Source organism: Scyliorhinus torazame, chromosome 1 (genome assembly GCF_047496885.1).
Source record: "Scyliorhinus torazame isolate Kashiwa2021f chromosome 1, sScyTor2.1, whole genome shotgun sequence".
Classification (NCBI taxonomy): Eukaryota; Metazoa; Chordata; class Chondrichthyes; order Carcharhiniformes; family Scyliorhinidae; genus Scyliorhinus; species Scyliorhinus torazame.
The window spans coordinates 167,818,448-167,833,716 of NC_092707.1; the positions used below are offsets into that span (position 1 = coordinate 167,818,448).

Here is a 15,269-nt window from a genome sequence, read left to right on the forward strand (position 1 = left end):
CTGAATTGCATATACCGAAATGCATTCCCTTGGGGCAACCCATATTTTTCCGTCAGCGCTCCCAGACTCGCAAACGTCCCATCTACAAATAGATCTCTTAGTTGTCCTACCCCAGCTCTTTGCCATGCTCCAAATCCCCCATCCATTCTCCCCGGAACGAACCTATGATTGTTTCTTATCGGGGACCGCGCCTAAGCTCCCGTCCCTCCCCTATGCCGTCTCCACTGCCCCCAAATTTTCAATGTAGCCACCGCCACCGGGCTTGTGGTGTATTTCTTTGGTGAGTACGGCAACGGCGCCGTCACCATTGCTTGCAGGCTAGTCCACCTGCAGGACGCCCTCTCCAATCTCTTCCACGCCGCTCCCTCCCCTTCTCCCATCCACTTAAACACCATTGAAACATTGGCGGCCCAGTAGTACTCACTTAGGCTCGGTAGTGCCAGCCCCCCCCCTGTCCCTACTACGCTGCAAGAATCCCCGCCTCACTCTCGGGGTCTTTCCAGCCCACACAAAACTCATAATGCTCTTCTCAATTCTTTTGAAAAAAGCGTTCGTGATCACCACCGGGAGGCACTGGAACACAAAAAGGAATCTCGGGAGGACCACCATTTTAACCGCATGCACCCTACCTGCCAATGACAAGGACACCATGTCCCATCTCTTGAAATCCTCCTCCATCTGTTCCACCAACCGTGTTAAATTGAGCCTATGTAATGTACCCCAATTCTTGGCTATCTGGATCCCCAGGTACCGGAAGTCCCTTGTTACCTTCCTCAACGGTAAATCCTCTATCTCTCTGCTCTGCTCCCCCGGATGCACCACAAATAACTCCCTTTTCCCCATGTTCAGTTTATACCCTGAAAAATCCCCAAACTCCCCAAGTATCCGCATTATCTCTGGCATCCCCTCCGCTGGGTCCGCCACATATAGCAACAAATCATCCGCATACAGAGATACCCGGTGTTCTTCTCCCCCCCTAAGTACTCCCCTCCACTTCCTGGAACCCCTCAGTGCTATGGCCAGGGGTTCAATCGCCAATGCAAACAATAACGGGGACAGAGGACATCCCTGCCTCGTCCCTCTATAGAGCCGGAAATAGTCAGACCCCCGTCCATTCGTGACCACGCTCGCCATCGGGGCCCTATACAGCAACTGATATACCCGTCCCCAAAGCCAAATCTCCTCAACACCTCCCACAAATAATCCCACTCCACTCGATCAAATGCTTTCTCGGCATCCATCGCCACCACTATCTCCGCTTCCCCCTCTGGTGGGGGCATCATCATTACCCCTAGCAGCCTCCGTATATTTGTATTTAGCTGTCTCCCCTTCACAAACCCAGTTTGGTCCTCATGGACCACCACCGGGACACAATCCTCTATCCTCATTGCCATTACCTTGGCCAGAATCTTAGCATCCACATTCAGGAGGGAAATGGGCCTGTATGACCCGCATTGCAGCGGGTCTTTTTCCTTCTTTAGGAGGAGCGATATCGTTGCCTCTGACATAGTCAGGGGCAGTTGCCCCCTTTCCCTCGCCTCATTAAAGGTTCTCATCAGTAGCGGGGCCAGCATGTCCAAATATTTCTTCTAGAATTCAACTGGGAATCCGTCTGGTCCCGGGGCCTTCCCCGCCTGCATGCTCCCAATCCCTTTCACTACTTCCTCCGTCTCAATCTGTGCTCCCAGCCCCACTCTCTCCTGCTCCTCCACCTTAGGAAATTCCAGCTGATCCAGAAAGCACATCATTCTCTCCTTCCCGTCCGGGGGCTGCGCTTCATATAATCTTTCATAAAATGCCTTGAACACTCCACTCACTCTCTCCGCTCCCCGCTCCATCTCTCCCTCCTCATCTCTCACCCCCCCCTATCTCCCTCGCTGCTCCCCTTTTCCTCAGTTGGTGGGCCAACAACCTACTCGCTTTCTCCCCATATTCGTACTGTACACCCTGTGCCTTCCTCCATTGTGCCTCTGCATTACCCGTAGTCAACAAGTCAAATTCTACATGTAGCCTTTGCCTTTCCCTGTACAGTCCCTCCTCCGGTGCCTCCGCGTATTGTCTGTCCACCCTCAGAAGTTCTTTCAACAACCACTCCCTTTCCCTACTCTCCTGCTTTCTTTTATGTGCCCTAATAGATATCAGCTCCCCTCTAACCACCGACTTCAGTGCCTCCCAGACCACTCCCACCTGTACCTCCCCATTATCATTAAGTTCCAAGTACCTTTCAATACACCCCCTCACCCTTAAACACCCCCCCTCATCTGCCAATAATCCCATGTCCATTCTCCAGGGTGGAAGCTGTTGTTTTTCTTCCCCTATCTCCAGGTCCACCCAGTGTGGAGCATGATCCGAAATGGCTATAGCCGTGTACTCCGTCCCCGTCACCTTTGGGATCAGTGCCCTACCCAAAACAAAAAAATCTATTCGTGAAAATACTTTGTGTACATAGGAGAAAAACGAAAACTCCTTACTCCTAGGTCTGCTAAATCTCCAGGGATCTACTCCTCCCATCTGTTCCATAAAATCCTTAAGCACCCTAGCTGCAGCCGGCCTCCTTCCGGTCCTGGACCTCGATCTGTCCAGCCCTGGGTCCAGCACCGTATTAAAGTCTCCACCCATTACCAACTTCCCCACTTCTAGGTCCGGGATTCGTCCTAACATACGCCTCATAAAATTGGCATCATTCCAGTTCGGGGCATACACGTTCACTAATACCACTGCCTCCCCTTGCAGTTTGCCACTCACCATCACGTATCTGCCCCCACTATCCGCCACTATAGTCTTTGCCTCAAACATTACCCGCTTTCCCACTAGTATGGCCACCCCTCTGTTTTTTTGCATCTAGCCCCGAATGAAACACCTGCCCCACCCATCCTTTGCGAAGTCTAACCTGGTCTATCAGCTTCAGATGCGTCTCCTGAAGCATAACCACATCTGCCTTAAGTTTCTTTAGGTGTGCGAGTACCCGTGCCCTCTTTATCGGCCCGTTCAGCCCTCTAACATTCCACGTGATCATCCGGGTTGGGGGGCTCTTTACCCCCCCCCCCCCCTTGACGACTAGCCATTTCCTTTTTCAATCCAGCTCCTCACCCGGTTCCCACGTAGCTGTATCCCCCCCAGGCGGCGCCCCCCCGCCCCGACCCCCCCTCCCATACCAGCTCCCCCTTCTCCCCAGCAGCAGCAACCCAGTTAACCCCCCCCCCCACTAGATCCCAAGCTAGCGTAATTGCACCCCCCATGTTGCTCCCAGAAGTCAGCAAACTCTGGCCGACCTCGGCTTCCCCCCGTGACCTCGGCTCACACTGTGCGAGGCCCCCTCCTTCCTGCTTCCCTGTTCCCGCCATGATTACCATAGCGCGGGAACCAAGCCCGCGCTTCCCTTTTGGCCCCGCCCCCAATGGCCGGCACCCTCAGCTCCTCATCCTCCCTCACCCCCTCCCCCACGACATGGGGAAGAGAGAGAAGTTACAGGGTCGCAGGTTTAACAACTTGGGAAGTCCTCTCTTCCCCCTTTTCCCCCCTTCATCCCACAAATTCACCCCCCCACTTTTGTCCCAAACGTTCTTTTTCTGGCCCGCTCACTCCAGCTTCTCCTCGACAATAAATGTCCACGCCTCATCTGCCATTTCGAAGTAGTGGTGTTTCCCTAGATGTGTGACCCACAGTCTTGCCGGTTGCAGCATTCCGAATTTGACCTTCCTTTTATGCAACACCGCCTTGGCCCGATTAAAGCTTGCCCTCCTTCTCGCCACCTCCGCACTCCAATCTTGATATACGCGGATCACCGCATTCTCCCACCTACTGCTCCGAGTTTTCTTTGCCCATCTGAGGACCATCTCTCTGTCCTTGTATCGGAGAAATCTCACCACTATTGCTCGAGGAATTTCTCCAGCCCTCGGTCTTCACGCCATAACCCGATAGGCTCCCTCCACCTCCAGCGGACCCGTTGGGGCCTCCGATCCCATTAACGAGTGCAGCATCGTGCTCACATATGCCCCGACGTCCGCTCCCTCCGCACCTTCAGGAAGACCAAGAATCCTTAGGTTGTTCCGCCTCGCGTTGTTCTCCAGCACCTCCAGCCTTTCCACACATCTTTTGTGTTGTGCCTCGTGGATCTCCGTTTTCACCACCAGGCCCTGTATGTCGTCCTCATTCTCAGCAGCCTTTGCCTTCACGACCCGAAGCTCCTGCTCCTGGGTCTTTTGCTCCTCCTTTAGCCCCTCAATCGCTTGTAATATCGGGGCCAACAGCTCCTTCTTCATCTCCTTTTTGAGTTCATCTACGCAACGCCGCAGGAACTCTTGTTGGTCAGGGCCCCATATTAAACTGCCTCCTTCCGACGCCATCTTGCTTTGTGCCTGCCTTCCTGGCCGCTGCTCTAGAGGATCCACCGCAATCCGGCTACTTTCCTCTCTTTTTTTCCATCCGTGTCCAGGGGGGATTCCCTTCTGGATTACCGCACAATGTTATTTGCCGTTAAAATTGCCGATGGGGCTCCTATTAAGAGCCCAAAAGTCCGTTCCACCGGGAGCTGCCGAAACGTGCGACTCAGCTGGTCATCGCCGCACCCGGAAGCCCTCACCAACTAAATTTTAAAGGAAACTTTGATCTGGAAACTGCGAACAGAATTGATTTTACACATTGTTTATATTATACAGTTATCCTCGACTCAGCAGTTTACTGGAGAAATCACCAGGCTGCTATTGGGTGAAGTAGTTTTTGTTTCTAGTTTGTAGAGACTTTTTCAAAATAGGCCCTGAAAAAAATGGCTACAATACCATGTTATAATACAGCCTGCTGAGTAAAATAGAGTTTTTGACTTCAAAATACCTTGCTTTAAGCCCATCCTGCTTCTAGCTCTAAGCTGACCCAGTGATCCGGTGCTGACAAATAGAGCAGAATTTATTGCCCCTTCCCCCTTCCCCAGGCACATTTCATTGTCGGGCGCGTTTAATCAGGTGGGAGGCTGTTGGAGGGACTTTCTATATTCCTAAGAGTTTTACCATTTACGGTATATTTCACCTCTCTGTTCGACCTACCAAGATGCATTCATTACCCAACGTTCTCCCTGAGCTGATGCAGATGATAAGACAAAGCGGTGACATTCAGGAGGGGATGTCAGAGACATTCCAGCGACTGCATAGCTGATTGGAGGAGTCCCAAAGACTTCAGGTGCAGGAGATGGTGCCGACAATGTGTGGCACCCAGGCCAACACTGCCAGGGTTGCGACCGCAGTGGAAAACCTGGAGCACAATGTCCGCTCCTTAAGTGGTGGTGTCCAAGGCATGGCTCAGTCTGTGACTACCATAGCTGAAGGCCTACCCATCATGCCGCAGTTGATAGGGCGGCATGTGGCACAGTGGATACACTGGGACTGCGGCACTGAGGACCCGGGTTCGAATCTCGGCCCTGGGTCACTGTCTGTGTGGAGTTTGCACATTCTCCCCATGTCTGCGTGGGTTTCACCCCCACAACCCAAAGATGTGCAGGGTAGGTGGATTGGCCAAGCTAAATTGTCCCTTAATTGTAAAAAAATAATAATTGGGTATTCTAAATTTTAAAAAAATATATATATATCCCAGTTGATGAGGGACATGTCCCAGGCGCAGATGAACATTGCTGAGGCACTCCAGAGTGGGGCCCAATCACTGAGGACCATTTCTGAGGGTGTCGACATTATAGTGCAGACAATGTGGAGCCTCCAGGACTGCCAGCATCATGTGTAAATACTTTGTCTAGATCCAGAAGAAATAGTCGACAGCGATAAGGAAGGATTTGCCATTGTACATAAATGGATCCATTTGCAGATGTTCCCAGAGTCTGGCAGGAAACTGAATGGGGATATGGGGCTCCCTTTGGATAAGTTTGTGCAATGTACTCACCTGGCACTGACAGATCATCTCGTCGATCACTGTTGACATTACTGACGATCACACTGCAGGCTGGGCTCGTGCTTTGCACTTTGTGATGCCCAAAGTGCAAATCTATGCCCAGAGCGAGCCAGGAATAACCAACCATTCATCATACACCCACATATCATCAATTATGGTTCTGATCCATTGTTTCAAATACATTTTCATGACCATTCCATCGAGATGCTGCTGTGACCAACCTTGCCTGAATCATTGATGCAGTCCTCTTCCTGCATCTGCTCTTGGCAAATTTGTAATAGTTATTTGGAGCTCGTGGACAATTGTGTTGTCACAGTCGGGGAATTGGACTTGACCTCGTTGACCAGATTAATGGATTGTGTTGAGGGATGGTCAACTTGGCCCTGAACAATGTGTTTACTGTCACTTGTAGCATGCACTGTCTCGTAAGCAAGCGCTTCAGTTGTAATTAGAATCTCTGGATTTGCGAGGACATTCTGGTTGATTCCTTTTCATCCAGTAATGAGACGAATAGTTTGTGGTTGGTCTCAATGACTGCTTTTAATTCAATGGTACATTTGGAGAATTTCTGACAAGCCCACATGACTGTGAGAGCCTCCTCTATAATTGCAATCTGTGCCATTTCCGTGGCAGATCCTGTCCAATACATGTAATAGACTGGTCGATAGCACCCATTCTATTGCTCTTGAAGCAGGAATCCCCCTAGCTCTGTAGATAAGGCATCTGCTGCAATTGTGACTGATAAAGACATGTATTCAAAAACTATGCTTTGGCCTCCTTCAATAAGTGTCTGACGGCTCTGTGATTTACGCCAGGTTCGGCAGGTCTTTTGCCAGTTGATTTACCTTACCAAGGAATTATTGAAGATCTGGAATGCATGGCAGGTTGTGAATTCACTGAAGGCCCTCCTTTTTTTGTGGGTCCACCATGTATGTCTTTGCTACTCTCAATGTGGCCTAGAAATCAAATGGCTTTTCTGGAGAATTCATTGGTATTGTTAAATGTCAGTCCCGCTTTCAGCAAGTGGTTCAAGACATTTTTAAGTCACAGACTGTGTCCTTCAACAGCTGCTCCACAGACCAGAACTCAATCCATATGGCAGGTTACACTCTTCAGACACTGCAAGAGAGTAGACATTGTTTACTGAAAATTTTCAGGTGATGAGGTAATGGCAAACGATGAAAGCAAAATCTACCAAATGGGATAATAAAGGTCAATGATTTAGATTTTTAATCGAATGGCACCTGACAAAAGCTGTTGGCATAGAGTTTTGAGAACATTGTACTCTTGGAGAGCTTGGTTAAGTTGTCATCTACTAAGAACATTGGATGGATTTCCCATGTCGCAGGCTGGTTGAGTTGAGTCAGATCGATATTGATGCAAAGTGAGCCATTTGGATTAGGATCAGGAACCATTCTATCGGCTAAGTGACGGGGAGGTGGCTGCCATCTTCATCATCCCATCAAGTTACAGTTGGACCTGTTTCATTAGTGCATGTGGTGTGAAAAGACACACAGGTTTAGCATCTTTCCTCAGCATTATGCTGTATTCAGTTGTTCCAGCCCAGTGAATACTTTAAAAAAAGCCTCTTTGAAGTCAGACCCAGATTCTTGCTGGTCGATCTCGTCTATCTTGCGAATGAGGTTGAGGTCAACACAGGCTTTTCGACTCAGCAGAGAGAATTCCTGGTTGTGAAGCTCGTATAATGTTTCCTGCTGAAAGCAAATGACTGAGTATGATGGAATCGGGAACAAAAACAGAAAATACTGGCAATCTCAGCAGGTCTGACAGCATCTGTGGAGACGAGGGAGCTAATGTTTTGAGCCTGGATGATTTTGACAAAGAGTGATCCAGACTCGAAAGGTTAGCTCCCTTTTCTCTCCAGAGATGCTATCAGACATGGTGAGATTGTTCAGTATTTTCTGTACAATGTTTCCTGTATCTGTTTGTTCTTATATTGGAGGGTGCTAACAATTAACGTACCTGTGACCTGCACCTTGATTCCCCCTGGGCCATATAACGGAGTTGTAGGGGGGGTGCAGGCATTGTTTAATTAGTCACGGTTCTTTATTGGAAAGGACTATCACATTTGCTCCTGTCTCCAATTTGAGAGTAGTGTTGTGTCCATTTGACACTAATATCCATATTCCAGAAAGTGTACCTTGGATCTCTGATCTGATCCTTCCATGTGCTCAAATCAGTCTAGGAAGGTGCATTTGGAATTCATAGCTGTTTTTAAGCTCCTAAGGGGTTTGCCTTGATTTTTTAAACTTCTGTTGCAGTGATGGAGTTTTTCTGCACCAATTAGACTTTTACTGTTACCCGCTGTGGTCACTGATCCTCTGGATTTTGTTCTGAAACTTTACAGAACTTTGAAAGTAATGACTGGATGTAATGAGTAAGCCCAGTTCACCCCTTTCCACCCTTTAGGGAATCATTTTGAACAGCCAGTGTTTTTTTTACTTCAATTAATGCCATGCTGTGGCCTCACGTAATGACACTGACCTCAGACCTGAGCTGTGTGGTGTATCAAAACCCGCACTCATTAAAATGGAATTCATCCAGTGCTGTCTGCTTTCTGCATTGTTAATTTGAAGCTTTTAAGACTTTCGTGCGTTTGCTCACCCTTCCTCCCTCGACGGCAGATTCTTTGACTCTGCAGCTCGATTGGGATTTTTCATGGGCCACCGCGTGCAATGGTGTAGCCCTTAGTCAGCTGAACAGTTGATTTTTTTTACTGCTTCTCAGTCTCCACATCTTCTATGGAGCGCTTTTGGCAATTTTCAACTGCCTTACTGAAGATAATTCTGGCCCCATAGCTATTTACAGGTGTGCAAGGTAAAGGGATTACTTTGTCTAAGCCATAAACAGTCTCCTGTTGGGCTCATTCATGTGACTGTGTTACATCATCATGTGGATGGTATTGTTCCTCCTTTCCCACATGTTAACCCTTTCAGCCCTGGACCTTAATATTACATTCATTTACAAATTGTGACTGGACCATCAGCAGTGTGTGCTCTAAGCTCTGGCATTTGCTCCCTCAACCTCTCCGCCTCTCCTTCTTTAAGATGCTCCAAAAATCTACCTCTGTGCTTTGTTAATTTGTTAATTTTAAGTTTTTGAACATACATTCCAATACCCCCTTGTGTGGATTGATGCGTACATTTGTCTGAAAGCATAGACTTGAACTGAGCTCAGCAAATAAAAATGGTCTTCCTATCCTGTGAGAGCACGGTGGAGGGAGGGCTAAAACTATCATCGAGCTCACTTCATGTTTCAGTGTTTCCTTCTGTTGAACATGCATGAGGATGCATGTTGGCATGGCCCTAAGAGGAAAGAAAGGAATAGGTAGAGAGTAAAATTAAGCCTAATGCAATTGACACAGTCAATTTTAATTCATGCAACTGCAGGCTCTGAACGTCTTATTTTGCTATTGGGATTCAGCTAACGTATTAACCTTTCTTCCACAGAGGAGAACACTTAATTTAATAATTTGTCTCCTAGGATACCACACTCGCGATGTGGATTCCGTGTCTGATACTTACTGGTATAGAGGCTTTCCTGTCTATCAGATGTTTTTTTGTCTCAATGAACTTACTGGGAGGCAAGAAGGAGCGACTCAAATTTGACAGGAAACAGGTAGGAGAATCAAATGGTCAGACCTTCCTGCTTCACTCATTTGGGGAGAGCCTCCTTTAATTTGAAAAGCAGATGTACACTGTTAACTATTTCAGTGGCTGTGAATCAAAAATCCTACTCTTGACAGTTCTGAGGTTGTTAGAGTGTTAGCACTTCTTAATGTAGTATGGAGTTTTAAAAATTTGTTGCAGGCCTAATGTTTCAATTGGGTTAGATCACCACCACCTGGGGGCTAATTAATATAAAATTGTTTTGTGTTAAGTTAATTGTTCAAAATAAACAAGAGACCACAATCTTCCATCTTCAGACGGGTGTAGTTGCTTTTTGTGTGACCTTTTTACGAACACGCCCTACTTAGAGTTCTATCAACATAGCCAACTGTGGGCGGCACGGTAGCACAGTGGTTAGCACTGCTGTCTCATGGCGCCAAGGACCGGGTTTGATCCAGTGTGGGGTTTGCACATTTTACCGTGTCTGCGTGGGTCTTGCTCCCACAACCCAAAGATATGCAAGGTAGGTGGATCGGCCACACTAAATTGCCCCTTAATAAAAAAAAGCATAGTCAACTGAGATAAAACACCTTCTCTATAATATACATCATAAAATAGTTCTAAAGATAGCTAATGTTAAGAAAAGAAATTTTCAATTAAATGTGACCAGAAAATTAATGTGTTAAACAGTCATAAACAAAGCCCTGAATAAGAATCTAAAATATATATCTGCAACTATATATCCTATAGGGATAGAAACACCCCGACCAGTTTATCTTTTTGTAGTATCTATTTTTCTTAATGTATTTCCATTTTTGCTCTTTTAACTTCCTTTCTCTTTACTTATTCAAGTCTCTCTTGTATTGTCATGCCTCTTTTCACTTCTCCACTCGGATACTCTGGCTTTCCAATTCCCTAATCCATCCCTTCAGTATTCTGCGTGCTTCCTGCTGCCATTTCAGGCTTGACTCATTAGAAAAGCCTCTGTACCTCTCCTGGCATCCTCCATTTCATTGTGGTATTCGATGCTGGCTCATTATGAGCAGCAGCCCCAATTTGCCCTATTCCAATCTTTCATTGACCATCCCATCCAGTACACCTGCAGGGGACTAACCTTGCTAATCTTCCTGTCCAACCTTCCTATTACTACTGATCCTGTGGATCCTGCCAGCAATCAGCTTTCACCATACTTCAAACCATCTTTTTCCAGAATGCTTCTTCACTTGTGAACATGACCCTTGTTATCTAGAACTTACTATAGATGATTGCATTGTTATCATTGCCTTAATATTAACCTGGCAGACGGTTGATGACACCTTCTCTCTAACTGAAGTCTACCCACCTGGTTACATCTTCCACTACTTGCCCCATCAGGACCATCGCAGGGGCCATGTGACACTTATCAGCAGATCACACCTTGGTCTGCCCCTCTATTCTCCTGTACTTCTTTCTCCTTTGAGCATCTCGCCTTATTCCACCCCTCTTATCTCTGTTTCAAAATCATCTCCCAAGTAGGATAAAACATTTTTCACCAAGATATCTTCATTGAAGTGGATGATCAGCCATGATCGCTTTGAATGGCACAACAGGCTCGATAGGCTGAATGGCCTACACCCACTCCAATGTTCTTACTTCTTTTCCACTACTGCACTGCACTGAGCAACTTTTCATCCTCTGCGATTTCAACCTCCATCTCAAATGATCATGTTCTCTCTTCTCAAAGTCCACTTCCCTCTTATTCTCCCTAAAACTCTTTTCTTCATGTAAACTCCCCAACCCATATTCATGGTCATCCCCTTGACCTTGCTACCTAATCTAGTCTTGCTGGTGCTACCATATCAACTACAGATAATAATTCCGGTGCCACCCCAGCATCTGTACAGAGAGTCTCGACTGTCATTCCAATGAGGTACCGAGGAAGCTCTGCATCATTGGAGGTAGTGCTATCCAAATGAAAACTCTACCTGTTCTTAGTGTCCATCAGAATCTCACAATCATCAATTTGACACGTACATTCTTCCACCTTTCAAACAAAAAATTATTTCTACTGAAGGAATTTTAAGTATGAAAATTTAAACAGTTGTAAAAACTTTCTGTACAATTTAAAATGTCCCTTTCTTTGGAAAGGTAGCTTCAGATGAATCGTGTGAATTTGTGTGAATTGAATTCATTTATAACACTCATTTACAATAATTCAAAACATTGGTGGTCGGGTTTCTCCATTTGGAAGACGATGGGCGGATTCTCAGTTGCCCGACGCCGATATTGTAATCGGCGATCGTGCGGAGTGAGGCACGATCAATTTGACTAAAGACGAAAGTTGAATCCAAACTGAGGCTTTATTGGTATCAGATGTGTGGCCTCCCACAGCAGCTGGCGAAATGGCTGCGAGTTGGAGGACACGCATATTTATACCCCGCCTCCTGGGCGGATCCAGCAGGCAGGGACCACAGGCGAACCTGTAGTGCAGGTTCTACCGTACTTCTTCTAATACAAGTACATTCACCCCTTGTTAAAATTGAGTCCGGCGGGGGTGGTGGATAACTATATACAATCATGATTTTAATATTTACAGAGCAAAACAAATGTCTTTTGGCGTCCGGTGGACCGGTCAGAGGTTCAGCCGGTCCGGGGCCTTAATGGTCCTTTGAGAGCGACGAAGTGGTGACGGCGATGTTGGTGCTGACCTGGTCGATGGTGACTCTGGGAGCATGCCGAAATCCTCTTCATCGACCGCCGTGGGCAGGGAAGGGATGGACGGTCCTGAGGGGGGTGGTGTTGTGAGCGACGGGGGAGGGGAGGGTGGCGCCAGTGGCGACGGGGGTGGTGTGGGGGTGGAACCTGCTGGTGCCAGGTCCCTGAGGGAGACAGTATCCTGGCGGCCGTCGGGGAATGCGACGTAGGCGTACTGGGGGTTTGCGTGGAGCAAGTGTATCCTCTCCACCAACGGGTCCGCCTTGTAGAGTCGCACATGTTTACGGAGAAGCACGGTTCCCGGAGCTGTGAGCCAAGTCGGGAACGATACCCCGGATGTGGACTTCCTGGGGAAGGCAAAAAGACGTTCATGCGGTATATTGTTAGTGGCAGTGCAGAGTAACGAGCAAATGGAATGTAGTGCATCAGGGAGGACCTCTTGCCAGTGGGAGGCCGGGAGATTTCTGGACCATAGGGCCAGCTGTACGGCCCTCCATACCGTCCCATTCTCCCTTTCTACCTGTCCGTTTCCCCGGGGGTTGTAGCTTGTCGTTCTGCTGGAGGCAATACCCCTGCTGACCAGGAACTGACGCAGCTCATCACTCATGAATATAGATCCCCTGTCACTGTGGATGTAGGCGGGGAAACCGAACAGAGTGAAGATCGAATTGAGGGCTTTAATGACGGTGGCAGACGCCATGTCGGGGCAAGGGATGGCGAAGGGGAACTGGGAGTATTCGTCGATCACACTGAGGAAATATGTGTGACGATTAGTGGAGGGGAGGGGGCCTTTGAAGTCCATGCTGAGGCGTTCAAAGGGGCGGGAGGCCTTCACCAGGCGTGCGCGGTCTGGCCGGTAGAAGTGCAGCTTGCACTCCGCACAGACCTGGCAGTCCTTGGTGATTGTCCTTACTTCCTCGACGGAGTAGGGCAAATTTCGTGCCTTAATGAAGTGGTACAACCGTGTGACCCCTGGGTGACAAAGGCTGTCGTGCAGGGTCCGGAGTCGGTCTACCTGTGCGCTGGCACATGTACCTCGGGATAGGGTGTCTGGGGGCTCGTTGAGTTGCCAGGGCGATACCTAATCTCGTAATTATAGGTGGAGAGCTCGATTCTCCACCGCAAGATTTTATCATTTTTGATCTTGCCCCGCTGTGTGTTGTTGAACATAAAGGCTACCGACCGTTGGTCAGTGAGGAGAGTGAATCTCCTGCCAGCCAGGTAATGCCTCCAATGCCGCACAGTTTCAACAATAGCTTGGGCGTCTTTTTCGACGGATGAGTGCCGAATTTCAGAGGCATGAAGGGTGCAGGAGAAGAATGCCACGGGCCTGCCTGCCTGATTGAGGGTGGCGGCAAGGGCGACGTCTGAAGCGTCACTTTCTACTTGGAAGGGCAGCGTTTCATCTACAGCGTGCATTGTGGCCTTGGCAATATCAGCTCTGATCCGGGCGAAGGCCTGTTGAGGCTTGGCCGTCAGGGGAAACTGGGTGGACTGTATGAGTGGGTGGGCCTTGTCCGCATAGTTTGGGACCCACCGCGCGTAATATGAAAAGAAACCCAGGCAGCGTTTGAGGGCCTTGGGGCAGTGGGGGAGAGGGAGCTCCATGAGGGAGCACATGTGGTCGGGATCGGGCCCCAGAACTCCATTCTGGACCACATAGCCGAGGATGGCTAAGCGGTTTGTGCTGAACACACACTTCTCCTTGTTGTAAGTGAGGTTTAGGAGAGTAGCGGTGTGGAGAAAGTTGGCAAGGTTGGCGTCGTGATCCTGCCGATCATGGCCGCAGATGGTGACATTGTCTAGGTACAGAAACGTGGCCCGCAAACCGTACCGGTCGATCATTCGGTCCATCTCCCTTTGGAAGACCGAGACCCCGTTAGTGACACCGAAGGGGACCCTAAGGAAATGATATAGACGGCCGTCTGCCTCGAAGGCGGTGTATGGACGGTCCGATTTACGGGTGGGGAGCTGGTGGTAGGCGGATTTCAGGTCCACTGTTGAGAAGACCCGGTACTGTGCAATCTGGTTAACCATGTCAGATATGCGTGGGAACTGCGTGTACCTGTTGATGGTCTAGCTGTAGTCCATGACCATTCGGTGTTTCTCCCCAGATTTAACCACTACCACTTGAGCTCTCCAGGGGCTGTTGCTGGCCTCGATGATGCCTTCCCGAAGCAACCGCTGGACTTCAGACCTGATGAAGCTCTTATCCTGGGTGCTGTACCGTCTGCTCCTGGTGACGACGGGTTTGCAATCTGGAGTTAGATTAGCAAAGAGGGAAGGTGGGTCGACCTTTCGTGTCGCGAGACCGCACACAGTAAGGAGTGGTAAGGGTCCGCTGAATTTAAGGGTTAGGCTCTGGAGGTTGCACTGGCCGAGGATAAGTGCAGCGCAGAGGTTAGGGAGAACGTAGAGGTGGAAGCCGTGGAATTCTATGCCCTGGACCGTGAGCGTGAGCGTACAGTACCCCCGGATCGCTACGCAATGGGATCCGGAGGCCAGGGAGATTTTTTGATTGGCGGGGTGTATCATGAGGGAGCAGCGCCTTACTGTATCCAGATATATAAAGCTCTCGGTGCTCCCGGAGTCCAGCAGGCAAGAGGTCACATGGCCGTCGACTTTCATGCTGGTGGATGCGTTGGTCAGGTTATGCGGGCGAGACTGGTCGAGTGACATGGAGGCGAGCCTTGGTTGGTCGTCAGGTAATGGGGCGGCCGTTGAGTTCAGATCTTGGAACGCTGGTGGTGTCCATGTGCCGAGGGGTAGACAAGATGGCGGCGCCCGGAGATCTTGGGGGTTACAAAATAGCGGCGCCCATGGAACGCACGTTGCGGGGGTGGAGCAAGATGGCAGTGCCCATGAAACGCACGTGTTGCGCGGAGGGGAAGATGGCGGCGCCCACTGATCACACATTGTCTGGGGGGGGAGGAGAAGATGGCGGCGCCCATTGTACGTGACTGGGGGGGGGGGGTGGGGGCGATCGCGGCCACTGAGTAGGCCTGACACACCGCGGCGAAGTGGCCCTTCTTCCCGAAGGCTTTACAAAGGGCA

The 15,269-nt window shown here is 49.2% G+C and overlaps 1 protein-coding gene across 4 annotated transcripts in view; it reads left to right on the forward strand.

Annotated features, from left to right (window-relative positions):
* LOC140416389 (keratinocyte-associated protein 3-like) overlaps positions 1-15,269 on the forward strand; it is a 99,593-nt gene that overhangs the window by 38,672 nt on the left and 45,652 nt on the right. For all 4 annotated transcript variants that reach the window (XR_011944777.1, XM_072501125.1, XM_072501124.1 and 1 more), the window contains one exon: positions 9,397-9,531. Coding sequence is in view for 3 of the 4 variants with exons in the window: in XM_072501125.1 (XP_072357226.1) it covers positions 9,397-9,531 (135 nt within the window). In the remaining variant the exon portion in view is untranslated. The remainder of the gene's footprint in view (positions 1-9,396; positions 9,532-15,269) is intronic.